Source organism: Peromyscus californicus, unplaced genomic scaffold, assembly GCF_007827085.1.
Source record: "Peromyscus californicus insignis strain IS unplaced genomic scaffold, ASM782708v3 Scaffold_11__1_contigs__length_118956290, whole genome shotgun sequence".
Classification (NCBI taxonomy): Eukaryota; Metazoa; Chordata; class Mammalia; order Rodentia; family Cricetidae; genus Peromyscus; species Peromyscus californicus.
This window is the reverse complement of record NW_026294402.1, coordinates 54,159,197-54,177,031: the sequence shown is the minus strand read 5'-3', so window position 1 is coordinate 54,177,031 and position 17,835 is coordinate 54,159,197. Positions and strand designations below refer to the sequence as shown.

General features: G+C 41.8%; 1 protein-coding gene across 10 annotated transcripts in view; it reads right to left on the bottom strand.

Annotated features, from left to right (window-relative positions):
• Positions 1-1,164: 1,164 nt before the first annotated feature.
• Parp6 (poly(ADP-ribose) polymerase family member 6) overlaps positions 1,165-17,835 on the bottom strand; it is a 33,672-nt gene continuing 17,001 nt past the window's right edge. For 7 of the 10 annotated variants that reach the window (XM_052762589.1, XM_052762581.1, XM_052762639.1 and 4 more), the window contains exons 15-24: positions 16,208-16,273; positions 15,248-15,315; positions 13,040-13,088; positions 12,676-12,788; positions 11,636-11,708; positions 10,900-10,969; positions 2,728-2,807; positions 2,283-2,346; positions 2,034-2,118; positions 1,165-1,526 (exon numbers count right to left, since the gene is read on the bottom strand). In XM_052762589.1, the coding sequence (XP_052618549.1) occupies positions 1,424-1,526; positions 2,034-2,118; positions 2,283-2,346; positions 2,728-2,807; positions 10,900-10,969; positions 11,636-11,708; positions 12,676-12,788; positions 13,040-13,088; positions 15,248-15,315; positions 16,208-16,273 (771 nt within the window). In that variant the 3' untranslated portion in view covers positions 1,165-1,423. Of the gene's footprint in view, positions 1,527-2,033; positions 2,119-2,282; positions 2,347-2,727; positions 2,808-10,899; positions 10,970-11,635; positions 11,709-12,675; positions 12,789-13,039; positions 13,089-15,247; positions 15,316-16,207; positions 16,274-17,835 lie in introns of those variants that run through there. The other 3 variants (XM_052762631.1, XM_052762648.1, XR_008223140.1) reach the window with 2 other exon arrangements.

Here is a 17,835-nt window from a genome sequence, read left to right as displayed (position 1 = left end):
TTTTAAAAGAGCTTTGTGGTGTTTTCTGTGTTTACATTTTTATTTTTCATTAATATTTCATAAAATATTTGAAAATGTTCAACATGTCTCAGCTATGATTAGAATTGACTAAGGGGCCGGGCAGTGGTGCTGTACGCCTTTAGTCCCAGCACTTGGGAGGGAGAGGCAGGTGGATCTCTGTGAGTTCGAGGCCAGTCTGGTCTACAAAGTGAGTTCCAGGACAGGCTCCAAAGCTACAGATAAAACCCTCTTGAAAAACAAAACAAAACAAAAGAATTGACTAAGGGAACCAACATGGTGGCAATGCCTTTAATCCCAGGACAGACAAAGGCAGGTGGTGCTTTCTGAGTTCAAGACCAGCTTGGTTTATACATAGTGAGTTTCAGGCCAGCCAGGGTTACATAGTGAGACCCTGTCTTAAAAATTAAGTAAGAGTTTTGGGTATATAGAACAAGTCTGAAAGGCCAGAAGTTTTCTTAATAAGACAAACCCAATCCTCCCAGGCTGGTCAGTGTCAAAGAAAGGCAGTGGTTTCAGAACACCTACCTATTCTGGAAGCTCCAACTTCTGGTGAGTTCCCACTCCAAACCCTGACAGCCTCTGGCCTCCTTGCGGCCTCATGCATACTAAGCAAGCACTTTACCACTGAGCTATACCCACAGCCTAGAATAGCCTTTCTTAAAGGACTTCAGGTTAGAGAAGCCAGCTTCCTGCACCTGCCAACTTAACCCCTTCACCTCACTTATCCCAACTAAAAGCCAGGCAGGAGAAAGACTAAGGACCCAGTCTCTTAAGACACAAAGAGAAGATGACTGGCAGGGCTGGTTTTGTGTAAGAAAGCAGCTGGTCCTGAAGGTTTAAAAAAAAAAAAAATCAGAGCTGCTCTGGCCTCAAAGACCCTTTTAAATCTTTAGTAACAGTCAGTGGAATTTTCTTCCTGTTTATTTCATCTGCATAACTGATAAATTCCCCTCTTTACTTAATCTTTTGACTAAAAATACTGACAAATCTATAGAATACAAAACTGAAACTAAATGGATACGTCTTTTACTTCAGGAAACACAAACAGGCCCAACTTTCAGATAGTCTATCCCACAGCACACAGCCCTACCCAGGGCCGTGGTGAGGTGCTGGGCTGAGGCTAGGCAGACCACAGTGATCAGATCCAGTCCACAGCACCTTCCATTTTATTGTTTTATTTACAAACAGGGTGAAGTCAACTGGGCAAACCGGGGTGGGAGTCAGTCAGGGCCATCCAGATGTGGAGTGGTTCCTGGGTCAGTCTCCACCAAGAAGGCCGCCTCTTCCATCCTTTCCTTGCCCCTTGAAATTTCTCAGGGCAGCCTCACCTGCTGCTCCTGAGCCCTTTTTCAAGGGCAGATGGATCCTGGGGGAACAGAGTGGTACGAGGGCTGGGGCCCCCTCAGTTTGTGTAAACCTGAGTTCCGATCACACGCATGATTTCCTTCTGTATCTTGGGGTCCTGAGTATTAATGTTGGCATCGCCCACCTGCCCATCCTCATATCTGCCAAAGACAGGGGAAGTGTGAGCACAAGGGGAACAGAATACCAAACCATGTCTGCCAGCAGAAGTGTTTCAAGATGCGACCATTTCATCCCAAAGTTAAAGATTTTATCGCTGCTCTTCAGGATGAAGAGATCAGCTCAGCAGTTTTTCTCGACACAGACCCCAATGATCTGTCCTTATCCCTAAGGGCAAAGTCCCAGTGCCAGCTAAATTAGATAGCAAGGGACAGAACTCAGACAACAAAAATGGGCATCCTCGCCGGGCGGTGGTGGCGCACGCCTTTAATCCCAGCACTCGGGAGGCAGAGGCAGGCGGATCTCTGTGAGTTCGAGGCCAGCCTGGTCTACAGCGCGAGATCCAGGAAAGGCGCAAAGCTACACAGAGAAACCCTGTCTCGAAAAACCAAAAAAAAAAAAAAAAAAAAAAAAAAGGGCATCCTCAGTAGTCACACACCATCTACCACCCTCACCCTTCAAGTAATCCCAAGGGCTTTTTTTAGACTCACACAAAGAAGAACCTTGTGCAGACATGGTCAGACACAGGGCACACCCAAATGTTTCCATGCTTCTGAAGGTCCTTAGATGTAATCACTGGAGAAGAGGGGCCAGAAGTCACAGACAGAAAGCTTAAGGCAGTCCAGGTAGGGAAGAAGGATATGATGCTTCAACCTAACTTTTGGCTGAATCAGGTGCCAAGGGAGCAACAGAAATACAGGCTGGGATCTCAAAAGACATGAACTGGGTGAAGTACATACCTTCACAAAGTGCTATACAGTTTAGATTCCGACTCTGCAGGAATCTTGACTGAATGGATCGGGTCTGAAAGAGAAAGCAGCAGAGAAAAGCAGAACAAGGTAAAATGTTAGAGCTTGCTCTCAAGAGGCTGGTTAGTTATTGATGATGGGGATGACAGGGATAGGAGCTGGGTCTCCTGAGCTCCCAGCCACCCTCCAAATGTTTGCTTACATATAATGACCCCGATGGGTTCACAGCTTCCATGTTCATCTTTTCATTTAACCTGCCTTTGCTTTCATGTGACCTTGCTTTCAGATAACAGATATGACTGAAGTAAGATCATTTTACAACATACCTAATGCCTTTAAATGACCTACAATGGCCCCAGCTCCACTGTTCTCCCTCCATTATTTTTAGCAGGATCCAGGGAAGGGTCCTAACTCATGCAGAACCAGCAAACAATACCTGGGGGATGGTGTTCATCCTGTTATATCTCTGGACCAGCTCATCCTTGGAAGGCATTCTGTGCTGTCCTTTGCCCATTCCTGTCACAGAACAACAAACTCAGTTAATTCATCCATTTCTTAAACATGTATAGAAGTACTTTACTATATGTCAGATACCAACTAGAGACACTTGGTGACACGGTGGTGAATACACAAGCTATTTTCCCCACACAGAATTTAGTCTGGTGGAGACTACAGGCAAGGAATAAGTAATTACAACACAGTATGGTGAGGGTTGTGATGGTGAGCTTACAGAGCACCGTGTGAACCAGAGTACGGGAACTAGCTTAGCCCAGAGGTTTGAAGATGTCCTGGTGCAGTAAGATCAGGACCTCAGAATTAGGAAGAGTTAGTATAATAGAATATGGAAAGCATAAAGACAGGTAGACCCACAAGACTTATTTTGCATACAGTATAATGAATGGCAAAAAATGATGTAAAAGATGTAAACTAGAGCTAGCTCAAGCAGGCCTATGGGCTGTTTAGCCCACTGGAGTTGATCCTCTAAGAACACCAGGAAACCACAGAAGGGTTCTAACGCAGGGAAGTAACACAGGAAAGAAGGGCCCAGCATGCCAGGCGGTGGTGGCGCACGCCTTTAATCCCAGCACTCGGGAGGCAGAACCAAGCGGATCTCTGTGAGTTCGAGGCCAGCCTGGGCTACCAAGTGAGTTCCAGGACAGGCGCAAAGCTACACAGAGAAACCCTGTCTCGAAAAACCAAAAAAAAAAAAGAAGGGCCCAGCAGAGTAGGATACCAATGCCTCAGAGTCAAATGACAAGTCAGAGACATGAGTTGGGAGAAAGCAAGCAGAGGAACTTCAATATGTTGTCGTTTTAAAGTTACACAAAAGATTGACCACTCAGGATAAAAGGAGAAAGCAGAGCCCTTCCATACTGATTCTCCACAGATATTCACAATGGCAAGCACCTTGAAGAGTCCTACCTTTAGAAAAAGTGCCAACCGCCTCTCACTTCTACATTATCTCAGTGTATCTCAGTGCATAAATTCTCTACCACTCCCCCCCTTTTATTTTTAGTTTTTTGTTTTTTTTGGGGGGGTGGTTTTCGAGACAGGGTCTCTCTGTGTAGCCCTGACTGTCCTGGAACTCTCTTTGTAGACCTCAAACTCACAGAGATCAATCTACCTCTGTGTCCCGAGTGCTGGGATTAAAGGTATGTGCCACCATGCCTGGCTTTTTTAATCAAAAAATTCTTTTTTTCCCTCTACCATTCTTAGCAATTATAGAAGAGGCCTTGTTTGTAAAGACTGAAATAGGATTTTTACTTACGAATCAAATAATACCTATATGCCCCCTTTTTTGGCCTAAGGACAGGATTTCAGCCTGTCTCCAAGCTTACCATAATCACAGCCTTATCAGTTAGGGGTTTGTAACCAAGGAAATGGGACAAATATGAAGATGCTGTTATCATTACAAGCCACAAACAGGGCTCCAGCCTCACCATTCTACTTTATTACAACTTCACTCTGCTTTAATTCTTGGTTTTGCCACTGTCTTTATATCAAAATTTTAACTTAAATTTTATTTATTATTATGTGTATGTGATGTGAGTGCAGGTGCATATGGAGGTCAGAAGAAAACTTTTTGGGTTTTATTGTTTTGTTTTTATTTGTTTGGGATTTGTTTTTGTTTTCTTTTGCTTGGGTTTTGATTTTCCAGTCTTAGCTGACCTAGAATTCACTATATAGACCAAGCTGGCCTTGAACTCATAAAGAGCACCTGCCTCTGCAAGTGCTGGGATTAAAGACAATGTGTGTTACCATGCCCAGCTCAGAAGACTACTTTTAAAAGATGGTAGGGACCAAACTCAGGCCACGAGGCTTGGGCATCAAGCACTTTTACCGGTTGAACTATCTCACCAGTTTATCTTGGTTTTATAATGGCCACGGTGTAGAAGAGGGAGTTGATAACCACTGGACTGAAATTCTTCACTGAGCAAGCCGGCTGTCAACCCAACACACACTTACACTATAACCTCATGGTAAATTCATGGCCTGAACAAAACTCAGCTTGAACTCCCAAACCCTTCTTCCTGTAGGACACCTTCTCCATCATCCTTAACAAGGCTCAACTCTGCATCCAAACATCATGATCTCAGCCAAGACATTTCATTGCCAAGTTTCTAAGAGAAATTCCCATTCTGGTTCAATTCCAGAGAAAGCAGCCAGGAGAAGAAAAAAGAATAATTTGATTTCTTTGGTAGCCTTAGAGGCAGTACTTTAAGTAACTAAAGTAACTATGGCACTGTCCCATTCTTATTGACCCAGTGATTATTCCACTCCTGTGCTCAGACTATACTACTTGATGTCTAGAATAATGTCTGGACACTTTTGTGTACAGAATTATTATTATTATTATTGGCTTTTTGAGACAGGGTTTCTCTGTGTAGCCCTGGCTGTCCTGGAGCTCTCTTTGTAGACCAGGCTGGCCTCAGACTCAGAGAGATCTCCCGGTCTCTGCTTCCCAAGTGCTGGAATTAAAGGCGTATGCCACCATCGCCTGGCCAGAATTAATTTCTTTTTTTAATTAAAAAAAATTTAATGATTCATTTATTTATTTATGTATATAATGTTCTGCCTGCATGCACACCTGCACACCAGAAGAGGGCACCAGATCTCACTATAGATGGTTGTGAGCCACCATGTGGTTGCTGGGAATTGAACTCAGGACTTCTGGGAGAGGAGCCTGTGCTCTTAACCTCTGAATCTTCTCTTCAGCCCCCAAGAATTAAACAGGACTAAACAAAGAAAATTTCCAACTCCATTCACTGTCCCTAATTTCTTCTCACATTCATGGCCAAGTTATTAGCAGTGCCATTGGTCAAATGCATGCTCTCTAAGCACACCCCATGCCACCAACCCAAAGGTACCCTGAGGAAAAAGAAACAGAAAACCAGAGGAGACTAAGGAGAAGAAAACATGCAAGAGAGTTGGTCAAATGCCATAAAAATGGTAACTGGGACATTTGCATACATCCCACCCAGTGTTGCAAAGATTCTATTTATCTTCTGGGACCCCAACAACCCAGTGATTCAAATAAAGCCTCCCCTTGTGTCAGTCAATATAATAATGAGAACAATGGCCTACAAGTCAGGAGACTTGGATTTCAGTCATATCTCTGCTACTCAAAGCTGTATGATCTAAAGAAAGTGTTTGGCTTTTCTTTTTTTAATGGTTTTTCGAGACAGGGTTTCTCTGTGTAGCTTTGCACCTTTCCTGGAACTCGCTTTGTAGACCAGGCTGGTCTCGAACTCACAGAGATCTGCCTGCCTCTGCCTCCCGAGTGCTGGGATTAAAGGCGTGCGCCACCAACACCCGGCTGTGTTTGGCTTTTCTATGTATCAGATTATTCATAAAATAATATGGAATTAAACTAGATGATCAATAACTCCAACAGCAAATTCTTATTAAAATCCTATGACAGTTTGGATCTATAATCCTACGGTTTGGAAAGGGCAGTGTGATAAGATGTTTTAATGTAGTTAGTAAAGTGCTAAGGAAAGACAAGAAATCTATAAAGATTCCTGGCTCTACCCTGGTAACTGAAGATATTCAAGTACTTACTTCTTATTTGAAGAAAAGGAAAAGTTTCGTAAGAGATGAGAAAAGAAAGGGAAAGAATATGGGAACTGAAAGACGGGAGAATCTGATTACCTGGAAAATAAGAACTTAACCAGAGGAACGCTCAGGCTGAAACAAAGATAAAAACTAAAAATCCTGACAAAGAAGCCAAAAAGACTAACTCAACCCACTCCCACTGTGAACCTGAAACACAGCCGAGGATTCATTTACACTTTCAGGATGCATAGGGCACTTACCCTGTGTAGATTAAACGTGGTACTTCAAGACATTCTGACTCTAAGTGACACATCTAAGAGAATTGTTGCTCTGAAACTCAGGTAACATTTATTCTGCAGCACTGGGAACTGAAGCTAGGGCCCAACATGCTGGGCAAATGTTCTACTGTGACTGACATGCCCAGCCCAGAGTTAGAAGTCTTTCATATTTTCACTCTTATTTGGTTTTATCACACACAGCCCTGTTAAGTTTGATTTTGTCTGCCTTTGAGCAATATAAAAATATAAAAATCATTTTGCCTTTTCCACATGTCAGGAATCCACTGTAGCCCAGAGGTGCACTGGCTTTGACTTCCTCATTCTATTCCCCGTGCCCAGGGAGTCAGCCCTCCCTGTATGATGCAGATTAAAATGCTCATGCTAGGCCGGGCTGTGGTGGTGCTCGTCTTTAACTCCAGCACTCCGGAGGCAGAGGCAGGTGGATCTCTGTGAATTCAAGGTTAGCCTGGTCTACAGAGCAAGTTTCAGGACAGGCTCCAAAGCTACACAGAGAAACTCTGTCTTGAAAAACAAAAACAAAAGAAAAAAAGAAAAAGAAAACTGTTTCCTAACATGCTGTATCAATTCATATTCCTACAAACAGTAAAGGAGATCCTGTGGATTTTATAGCCTTTGGAATAATTAGGTATTATCAGATTTCTGGTTTTTTGTTGATCCACATGGGTACAAGTCACTTTGGTTTTTTATTTTACTTCCCTCTAGAAACAGCTTTCATGGGGGTGGGAGGAGCATTTCTTCAATGGAATCACCATTTACATTATTTGCTTGCTTTTTCGAATAGGCTTTGTATTGATCCATACTTTTTTTTTTTTAATATCACCTGAGATTGGACTCAGGACTTGGTACATGATCTACCACATAGGTGTATACAGGACTTTTTTTTTTTTTTTTTTTTTTTTTGGTTTTTCAAGTCAGGGTTTCTCTGTGTAACAGCTCTGGCTGTCCTGGAACTTGCTTTGTAGACTAGGCTGGCCAGTACTGGGATTAAAGGTGTGTGCCACAACTGGCCCAGCCTGGTCCTTCTTTTAACAACTGAAATAAGGTCTCACTAAGTTGCCCATGCTATCCTTGAACTTGCTATTTAGCCCAGGAAGGCCATGAACTTGTGGTCCTTTTTTTCTCAGCTCCCCAAGATACAACCGTATGCCACCACACCTGGCTAAGAAATTTTAAGATACACTTTAAATTCTTTATTAATAAATACATACATAAAGTATTAAGTATATAACTGTGCACCATGTGCATATCCTCAGAGGCCAGAAGAGGATGTTGAATCTCCTGAAATTAGAGTTACAGATGGTTGTGAGCTGCTGTGTGGGTACTGGGAACTGGACCTGGGTTCTCTGGAAAAGCAGACAGTGCTCTTAACCACTGAGCCATTTCTCCAGCACCTTTGAAGTACATTTTATGATTAATCTTATGATTTTATGCATCTTACAACTATCTTCTCCAAGTCTGTAGCCTGTCTTTACATTTTCTTTAAGATATGCTCTGATGAATGGAGTGCTTAGTTTCAATCAGATTCTGCCAAACTTCTATTAGTTGTATGCCTTTTTCCATTCTCTAGATTTTTGTCTAAGATTAAAAACAATCCGCTCCTTGATAGTTTAAGACTCCAAAGACTAGAGAGGGATATCTCAGAGGTAGAGTGTTTATCTATCATGCTCAAAGCCCTGGGTTCCCCAGCCAAAGAAACAAACAAACAAACAAAACCCCCAAATAGTATTTAGAGTTGGTCGTCATTCATGTTTTTAATTTCTCTTAGTCAGTTTTATCAAGTTACATTTTTCCAGGCATTTTACCAAAAGGTTTCAAATTATTGCTAGAACATTCACAGACTTTTCTTCTAAGCTTCAAATCATTTGGCACATCTATAGTTATGCTAGTGTTTTTGTTCACGTGTGTACCCATTCTTCTTAAACTAACCACAATCTACCTACCAGTTATTTTTGTTTTGTTGCCTCACTGACATGCTCAGCAAGGACTGCAACACTAAGCTACCTCTTGGTCTCTCATTTTGTTTAGTTTTTGAAACAGGGTTTCATTTTGTAATCAAGAGTGGCCTGGAAATTACTATGTAATTCAGATTGCCCTTGAACTCATGGGGACCCTCCTGTCTGCCTCCTGAGGTCTGGGATTAAAGGCACTAGTCACTATGCCCAGCTGAATCACCTGGCTTTTTCAGTCCTTCCCTATAGTGTCTGTATTAGCACACTGGTTTTCCTTCCTACCTATCATCATCTCTTCTTTTTTGATTCCTCTGTTCTATCATTAAAAAGGGTTCTAGATTTTTTAAACTTATTTATTTATTATGTATACAGTGTTCTGCCTGTGTGCCAGAAGAGGGGAACATATCTCATTACGGATGGCTGTGAACCACCATGTGGGTGCTGGGAATTGAACTCAGGACCTCTGGAAAAGCAGTCAGTGCTCTTAACCGCTAAGCCATCTCTCCAGGCCCCTTGTTTGTTTCTTTGTAGTAGTGCAGATTGTCCTTAAGGCTTCATGTATGCTAAGAAACACTCCACTATCAACCTACATTTCTAGGCATCTTATGAATTTATTTTGAGACAAGATCTCAATAAGTAGCCCAGCCTGACCTTAAATTCATGATCCTCTTGCCTCAGCCTCCTGAATATCTGGGATTACACATACATACATACATACATACATACATACATACATACATACATAATATATACATATATACATATATACATATACACACACACACACACACACACACACACACACACACACACACACACACACAGATTATTAGTTTTGCTTTTTTTTTTTTTTGCTTTTCGAGACAGGGTTTCTCTGTGTATCCTTGGCTGGCTGTCCTGGAATGCAACGCACTCTGTAAAATAGGCTGGCTCCTAACTCACAGAATTCTGCCTGCCTCTGCCTCTCAAGTGTGAGGATTAAAGATGTGCGTCATGCTGGCGAGATGGCTCAGAGGTTAAGAGCACTGACTGTTCTTCCAGAGGTCCTGAGTTCAATTCCCAGCAACCACATGGTGGCTCACAACCATCTGTAATGAGATCTGGCGCCCTCTTCTGTATACATAATAAATAAATCAAAAAAAGAAAGAAAAAAAAAATCAAGAAAAGACGTGCGTCACTACTGCCTGTCTTAGTTCTGTGATTCTAGATATGTTTTTTTTTAATTTTATTTCTATAATGGCTATAATTACTAAAAATACTAAACAATAATCTATTAAAAAAAAAACTAGTATAACTGCCTTCCTATAGTGGGCATGCAACTGCACGGTTTGCTGTTGCTTAGACAGAGACTCCATTGAACAAGAACAAAAGCAGACCAAAGAGGAACAGGAACCTGGAAGACTGAAAGAGTTCCAACTTCAATTCTTTTCCTAAGCTAAATAATGCTAGAATTATCTCCTTACAATCTGGACCTCATTCATGTCTCTAGAATGAAGCACTTTCTCTTTCACTCAATGTTAACTATTACAATAGTGTGATTATACACCATTTAAATTTTAAAAGGTGGTGGAGGGAGAAAAGAACAGTATCTCCAAAAATATAAGCAAATTCTAAGACCCCAACATTCAAGAATATTCACACATGAATTCACATGTATGCACATAATTTGTAATTGCTTATATAAAAAATGTGGTTTACGTAGGCATGATGGCACATGCTTGTGATTCCAGTACTTAGGAGGATCAGGAGTTCAAAGTCATCTTAGGATACACACTGAGTTCAAGGACAACATCAACTACACAAGTCAGTCTTAAAAAAAGAAAACAAAGCCGGGCGGTGGTGGCGCACGCCTTTAATCCCAGCACTCGGGAGGCAGAGCCAGGCGGATCTCTGTGAGTTCGAGGCCAGCCTGGGCTACCAAGTGAGTTCCAGGAAAGGCGCAAAGCTACACAGAGAAACCCTGTCTCGAAAAACCAAAAAAAAAAAAAAAAAAAGAAAAGAAAAGAAAACAAATCTGGTCTACACAAAGACCTTTTTCTTTCTATTTATTATTCATTAACCCATCCCCATGGCCTAGTTCCTACAATGTATAAAACTACCATTTTTCACAATAACTACCCTTGCCTCATAAATAATCTAAATTTCTAATGAGAGAAAAATAGAAAGAGACAGAATATGTATCCATGATTGAGGAGGGCTCTGACAAAGACCAAGTATCCACAATGGGAGAGAAGACAGCACAGATCATGTATTCACAAATGGATGTAATATAAAGAGTCAAGGTGGCCAAAGAATATTGCTTACCTGAGTATCCAAAGGAAATACTGGAGATGGGGCTCAGGTAGATGCCTTTGCCATAGGCTGCTCCATGCAGCTTGCAGGGAAACACCAGGATGAATATATGAGCCTGGGCTCCCCATGGCTGTATATTAGGCATCCACAACACTTATACAGTCCTTTGTCCCTTCATTTATCTACCTTCTCACTCATTCAAATAACTCTAGGCACCTAACTCTTGAAAAGCTGATTGGCTGGAAAGGGGATCAGATTAAACTGCTTGCTTACAAAATACTAAAGATTAATGCCTTGGAGAACGGGGAGTAGCAGAGCCACTGAGTCCCTGCCTCAGCATTCATAATTAGGACCTCAAGCCTTCATACATTTTCAGATTCTCAAACAAAGGAACTATGGAAGAGGTAGCAGGAAGAGGAACAAAAACCACTCCCAGTAGTTTCTCAGGGCAATAAAATAAGTCTTTGTAACAACAACTTCAATAGTCACAAAATGGAAAGTCTCTGTCATAATAGGTTAATTTCTATTCACTAAACCAAAAAACAGAGCTCAACTTAAAATATACAACAGCCACATTCATTCTATATTTACAGTGCCAACTTCCTCTGTAGAGAGGCTCTATCTTTCTCAAGATAGGCTGGGCATGATGATGCTGAGGCATGAACAGATATTCAAGCACTTTAGAGCAGACTACCACAAGCTGAGTGAGACAGGGAATGGAAAGAAAGGGAAAAGGACGCTGCCTCACCTGCAGTTTGGTGTAGGATGCATTGACCAGCCCATTGCGCAGGATGGAATGCCAGTTCTCAATGTGGGACCCACTGTAAGGCAGGATAGAATGTAAGTCCCCTCATGGTAGGAGATTCCTAGGAGTACTTTCAAGACTGCCATTACCCCCCTCCCCCTTACCCACACAGTACATGCAGATGAGCAGACACACCTAATGACTGATATATTCACAGATACAGTCACAGGCAGCAAGGGTGTGTGTGTGTGTGTGTGTGTGTGTGTGTGTGTGTGTGTGTGTGTGTGTGTGTGTGTGTGTGTGTGTGTATATGTATGTATGTGAGTGTGTGGTTAAACCTTACATCTCCGGTTGTTCAACTAACCACATCCTAAACCTGGATTTTCATTTGCCTATTTTCCTGATGCTTCAAATTCAATAAGTTAATTTCAAATTCAATAAACTTATCACTGATCTCAAATATAGCTTCTAGTCTAGAGGTCACATCGTATTTTTTGTTGTTGTTGTTGTTTTCTTTGTTTGTTTTTTCGAGACAGGGTTTTTCTGTGTAGCTTTAGAGCCTGTCCTGGAACTCGCTCTGTAGACCAGGCTGTCCTCGAACTCACAGAGATCCACCTGCCTCCTTTAATCCCGAGTGCTGGGATTAAAGGCGTGTGCCACCACCGCCCAGCCATGTTGTATTTTTTAAAGAAGCACTAAGACTCCCTCTAAATTATCCTTCATACTTTTCTCTTTCTTCTCTCCCACAGTTAGATATAAATTGTGGATTTCTTCTCCAAACTTTCAAATCTATCCTTCCAATCTGTTCCTTCATATCTATTTGCATGTAAATATTCTTTTCATTCAACTACATCATAAGTAATTTAAAGATAAAGACCATGTCACATACAGTACTTTATCCTTTGTAGAGCACCTACCACAGTGGCATTTAATAAATAGCTGCTGACTAGTTGACAATCACGAAAAAAAAAAAACAAAACTCATATATCTCAAGGCCCTACCATCCTATCCCACCTACTGCTGCCCAGCTCCACCAGCCTTACTGGAAGGCAAAGGTGCTTCCGTACAGCTTCTTGGCGGTCCGGAACCGAGCCTCCTTGGCAGGAGGGCTGCTCAGCAGGAGGAATTGGTGTGAGGTGTGCATGAACTTCAGCTGCTGCCCAGGGTGGGGGTGGGATAAAAAAACAGAACAGAAATAGAGATCAGGGAGGGAAAGGTTGGAAACAGGAAACAAATCAGATTTACACTAACCCCAATCAAGGGAAATCTGTTTAGGCTCAAAGACTATGCTGATGGACAGACAGTACCAACCAAGCTAATTAGGGACCAATACAGGTAGTGGGCCAGAGCCCCTCCTTGCCTCTCACTGTTAAGTCTGAAGCTTACAGAGGGAGAATAATTACTTACCCTGCTGAGAGGTAGTTTGACAATGTGTGACCTGTTGCTAGAAATTATCCTGGGAAGAAACAGAAAAAGGGGAAGGGACAGAAAAAGTATGTGGTGAGGCTATCCTGAAAAGGCAACTTTCCTCTGATCTAGGTATGCAAATAAGATTCCAATGTCTGAATTGTGCGATTATTTCCAGGTCATAGTTGATATTTCTTTTAAGTGATAATGCTTACATAGAAATTACACATATAATTATATAGATTTTAGAGGGAAGCTACCAACCAGACCAGTTACTTATCAAGGAATTAAATAACGGATAAAAAAGAGTCAGAGGGAAGGCTGCTACATCTAAGGAGAGAAAAGCATGGAACAAAAAGAATATCAGAAGCTGGGGGTGGTGGCAGGGTGGCACACGCCTTTGATCCCAGCACTCGGGAGGCAGAGCCAGGTGGATCTCTGAGTTCGAGGCCAGCCTGGTCTACAGAGTTGAGTTCCAAGACAGTCAGGGCAACACAAAGAAACCCTGTTTGAAAAAACAAAAAAGAACCACAAACAAACAAAAAGAGTATCAGAAGTTACCAATTAGAGAGAGAGGTCTGAATCAAAAATGGTTAAACTTGTGTTTGGGTTTAAAGTCTTAAAACCTGTGTAACCTCAAAGGAATCCTAAAGGATCTCAGGGATGGGAAAATAGAAAAACACTGTATAGATTAGGGGTAAAAACCCAAAAGAAATTAGAAGAACTTTCTGAGGAGTCAAGGACAGACTAGGCTGTATATAGCTTGAACATAAGGGTAGGAGAACAAAGGCATAAAACACTGAGGGTTCAGCAAGAGTACTATCTCCTGCAGTGGATACAGTACTCTCTGTACATCATCTATGTACTTATTTTGTAGTTGTTTAAATTTTTGTGTATGTATAAGCAAGTATGCATTGGGAAGGTCCGTGGAGGCCACAGTCAACCGCAGGTGTTGTTCCTTAGGACATGTCCACCTTGGGTTTTTTTTTCCTTGGTTTTTTTTTTTTTTTTTTTTTTTTAGTTTTTTTGAGACAGGGTTTCTCTGTGTAGCTTTGCGCCTTTCCTGGAACTCACTCTGTAGACCAGGCTGGCCTCAAACTCACAGGGATCCACCTGCCTCTGCCTCCTTGTTTTTTGAAACAAGTCTTTGACTGGGATCTGGGGCTCACTGGCTGGTCAGTGAGTCCCAGGAACCTGCCTATCTTTGCTTCCCAGGGCTGCGATTACAAGTATATGCCATCATCCCTGAGTTGTTTTTGTGAGTGCCAGGAATTAAACTCAGGTCCTCAAGCTTATATGGTAAATATTTCACCAACTAAGCAATCTCCCCATAACTTATGATGCTACTTTAGAAGTCTATGTCTGGCCGGGCGGTGGTGGCGCACGCCTTTAATCCCAGCACTCGGGAGGCAGAGCCAGGCGGATCTCTGTGAGTTCGAAGCCAGCCTGGGCTACCAAGTGAGTTCCAGGAAAGGTGCAAAGCTACACAGAGAAACCCTGTCTCGAAAAACCAAAAAAAAAAAAAGAAGTCTATGTCTGGTAATTACTCATGCTATGTGGGGATAATCTACTGCACTGGACGGAGGCAAACTAGAAAGAGAAGTTGTCGGGAAAACAGGAGAAAGCAGCAGGAGGAAGGGAGAGGAATGGAACAGTCCAATCCTCTTGTTAGCAGCAGGAAACAACAGTGCATCTGGCTCTAGCTGCTCTTCATCAGGGAAGGAGATAGGAGGTGGAGATGAATTTCTTTGGACACACAGAAAACTAAGTTGAAAAGAACTGTATAAGAAAAACTCAAAACTTCCTAATGGCAACAATAGTTAATAACAATAAATGTTTGAAAACTGCTGAGCCATCATGGACAATATCCTAGCACTGAAAAAACTCTAATGAACCATTATATAATGCATGTTGTACATGACAAATACACACACTTTCTACAAATCTTATAATTAAAGAATTAAGTAAGGAAACAAACATTTGGGGAAATATGGAATACTTAAAGAGAACTTGAGAAATCACATCAGAATTTGTGAGCGCTTTGTAGTTACTGTCAAGTTGAGACTTGTCAGAAAAACACCAAGAGAAAGTAGTCATAATACAGAGCCTTGTAAAGAATGCTGAATGCCTCTAGGAGAAAGTATAGATCCATGCCTACAACTCTTTCCTTCTCCACCCCCTGTAAAGCCTGAGCCATTCTATCCATACCACTGCAGAAGAGGATGGGCCAAGGGATCCAGCTTGTCCATCTGTTTCTTGATTTCCAAATATGAGCCCTGCAAGACAATGGCCATAAGATTATCTCCCAGGAGAGGAAGGACCCCTCCCACTCTCAACAGACTACTGGGACCCAAGGCAAGATAGGCGATTGGAAGAACGAAGACAAGGGGGTTCCCACCCTTAAAGAGGCTCAGTCAGGTTGGCAAGACTTATAAATATGAAAATGACTGAAGATGCTTACAAAACAACATGCAGGTGGGTCTCCCTCATTTTATGCAACTCCTACAGCTCTAAAGATGGTGCTTATAAATCAAAAAATAAATAAAATCAATGTCCCCCAAAGATTAGGCTAAAGAATCCTGTGCAAATCTTCACATAAAACAGTCTTTCTAATAGTAAACATCCCTTCTAGGTGTACCTTCTGTGTTAATCTGCACTGTGATATATAGGATTTGCTGAGAAGAGGCCCACCTGTAAATGTGAGTACAAATGAATGTCTATTCATGCAGAGACTGCAGACGAGGGGTGGGGAAATCTGGTGAGGGACAGCCTTGAGTCAGAGGATGGTCACTGCTCCGTGTGGCTGCCCCACCCCTAGAAGGACAGAAGACGCAGCCCCTGGATCTAGCTCCTTATCTCCAAGTCCCTCTTCACCCTCCCAACCTTGGGCAGAGGTCTTTCCCTAGTTTCTCTAATTCCCCAAGAACTATGAAAAACAGTTAAAACATGAACAACTTGTGAAAAAATATGCAGCAAAGATAAAGGTTGAGAGAGACACTAGGAGACTTAGGGTAAGAAAGCTAACAAAACAGAGAACAAGAACTGGGAAGGTTACAAAGGAAACAAAGAAAACATAAGAATTTGAGTAGCTTCTGTAAATTTTTACCCTAGTCCTGTGAATTACAAGCAGGAAAGGGCACTGAGATAGGCAAAGAGAGGGCAAAATACCTGGGTCATTTCCCGGATGGACATCACACTATCCAGAGCTTTCTGAAGCCGCTCATAATTCTTTTTCTGTTAATAATCAATGGGAAGAAAAGAATTAGAAGAAGAAAAATAGTAGATACAAAGATATGATGATTTACAAAAAAAAGGAGGTCAGTTTAAGTCTAGACTCAAGTATGCCACGGAAAAAACAAACTTTATCAGGAAACGTTTAGCGTTGTATACTAGTCTTTTACCAGTTGAAATTAATTGAGTAAGTCACAGAACACCTTCAAGTATTACACGCCCTGTTTACAAATGACAGGGGGTATTCTGCTTGTTTGATTTTTTTTCATGTCAGGATTTTGGTGATGCTAGGGTTGAGTCTATAGCCTCACACATGCTGGTAAGTGCTCTACATTGACTTATACTCCAGCCCGTTTGTAACTAAAAATATTTCTGTGGCCATCCTCAGAGATGTTCTCAGAATTAAATAAATGTATAAATCTAGCACTGTGCCCAACATATAGTACTGACAGATAACAATGAGGCACTGTGATATGCAGTGATGGTTAATTAATTTTAGAAGTCAATTTGAAAGCTGGTGGTGCATGCCTTTAATCCCAGCACTTGGGAGGCAGAGGCAGGCATATCTCTGTAGTCAAGGCCAGCCTGGTCTACAGAGCAAGTTCCAGGACAGTCAAGGCTACACAGAGAAACCCTTGAACCACCCCCCACCCCCTGCTACTGCTGCAAAAAGTCAATTTGAATAGGTTATAAGGTACCTACATATTTGGTCAAACATGGTTTCTGGGTTTGTCTGTGAAGGTATTTTGGGGTTCAGATTAACAGCTGAATGAGTAGACTAGGCAAAGTCAATTGCCATTCTTAATAAGTATCTCATCTAGCCAAATAAAGACCCAAATAGAGTAAGAAAGCTAATTTTTCCCAATCCTGGCCATTGAATAAAAAGGTATTCTTCACAAGTTGGGTATCAGCCTTTTCCTGGCTTTAGATTTGAATGAATTACAAAACTGGCCCTTGTGGGTCTTGAGCCTACATGGTTCTCAGGCTTCTGAACTAGAACTAGAACATCATTCATCACAGACTTTCTAGAATTTCCAGCTTGCTGATTGTAGATGTGGGGACTCCTCAGCCTCCCTAATTAGGTGGGACCATTCCTCATAATAAAATCCTCCCTCTATAATATATATGGAAATGAATGGAATATATTTATAGTTATCCACAGCCTATTAGCTGTTTCTCCAGAGAATCCCCACAGGGTATTTTATATATTATCTCTCATTTTGTTATAGTCCACAAAATAACCACTACCCCCTTTTACAGGCAGGGCAGTTGAAACTGAGAAAGATTAAGTACTTTCCCTAGCATCATTCAACGATGAAGCCAAAGACCCTCTGGTGGAATCCAGTCTGGCTTACTCCCATCAAGCCTATATCCTGTCATTGTTGTTTTGTTTTATTTTCCCACCAGTCATAATCCCATTCTTAGAGTAAGCAAGCTTGAAATTTACTATGTAGTCCAGGCTCGCCTTAAACCCTAAGCCATTCTCCTGCCTCAGTCTTCCAAGTGCTGGGATTATAGGTATGAGCAACCACATCTAGCCCAAGCCTGTATTCTTTCCATCATGT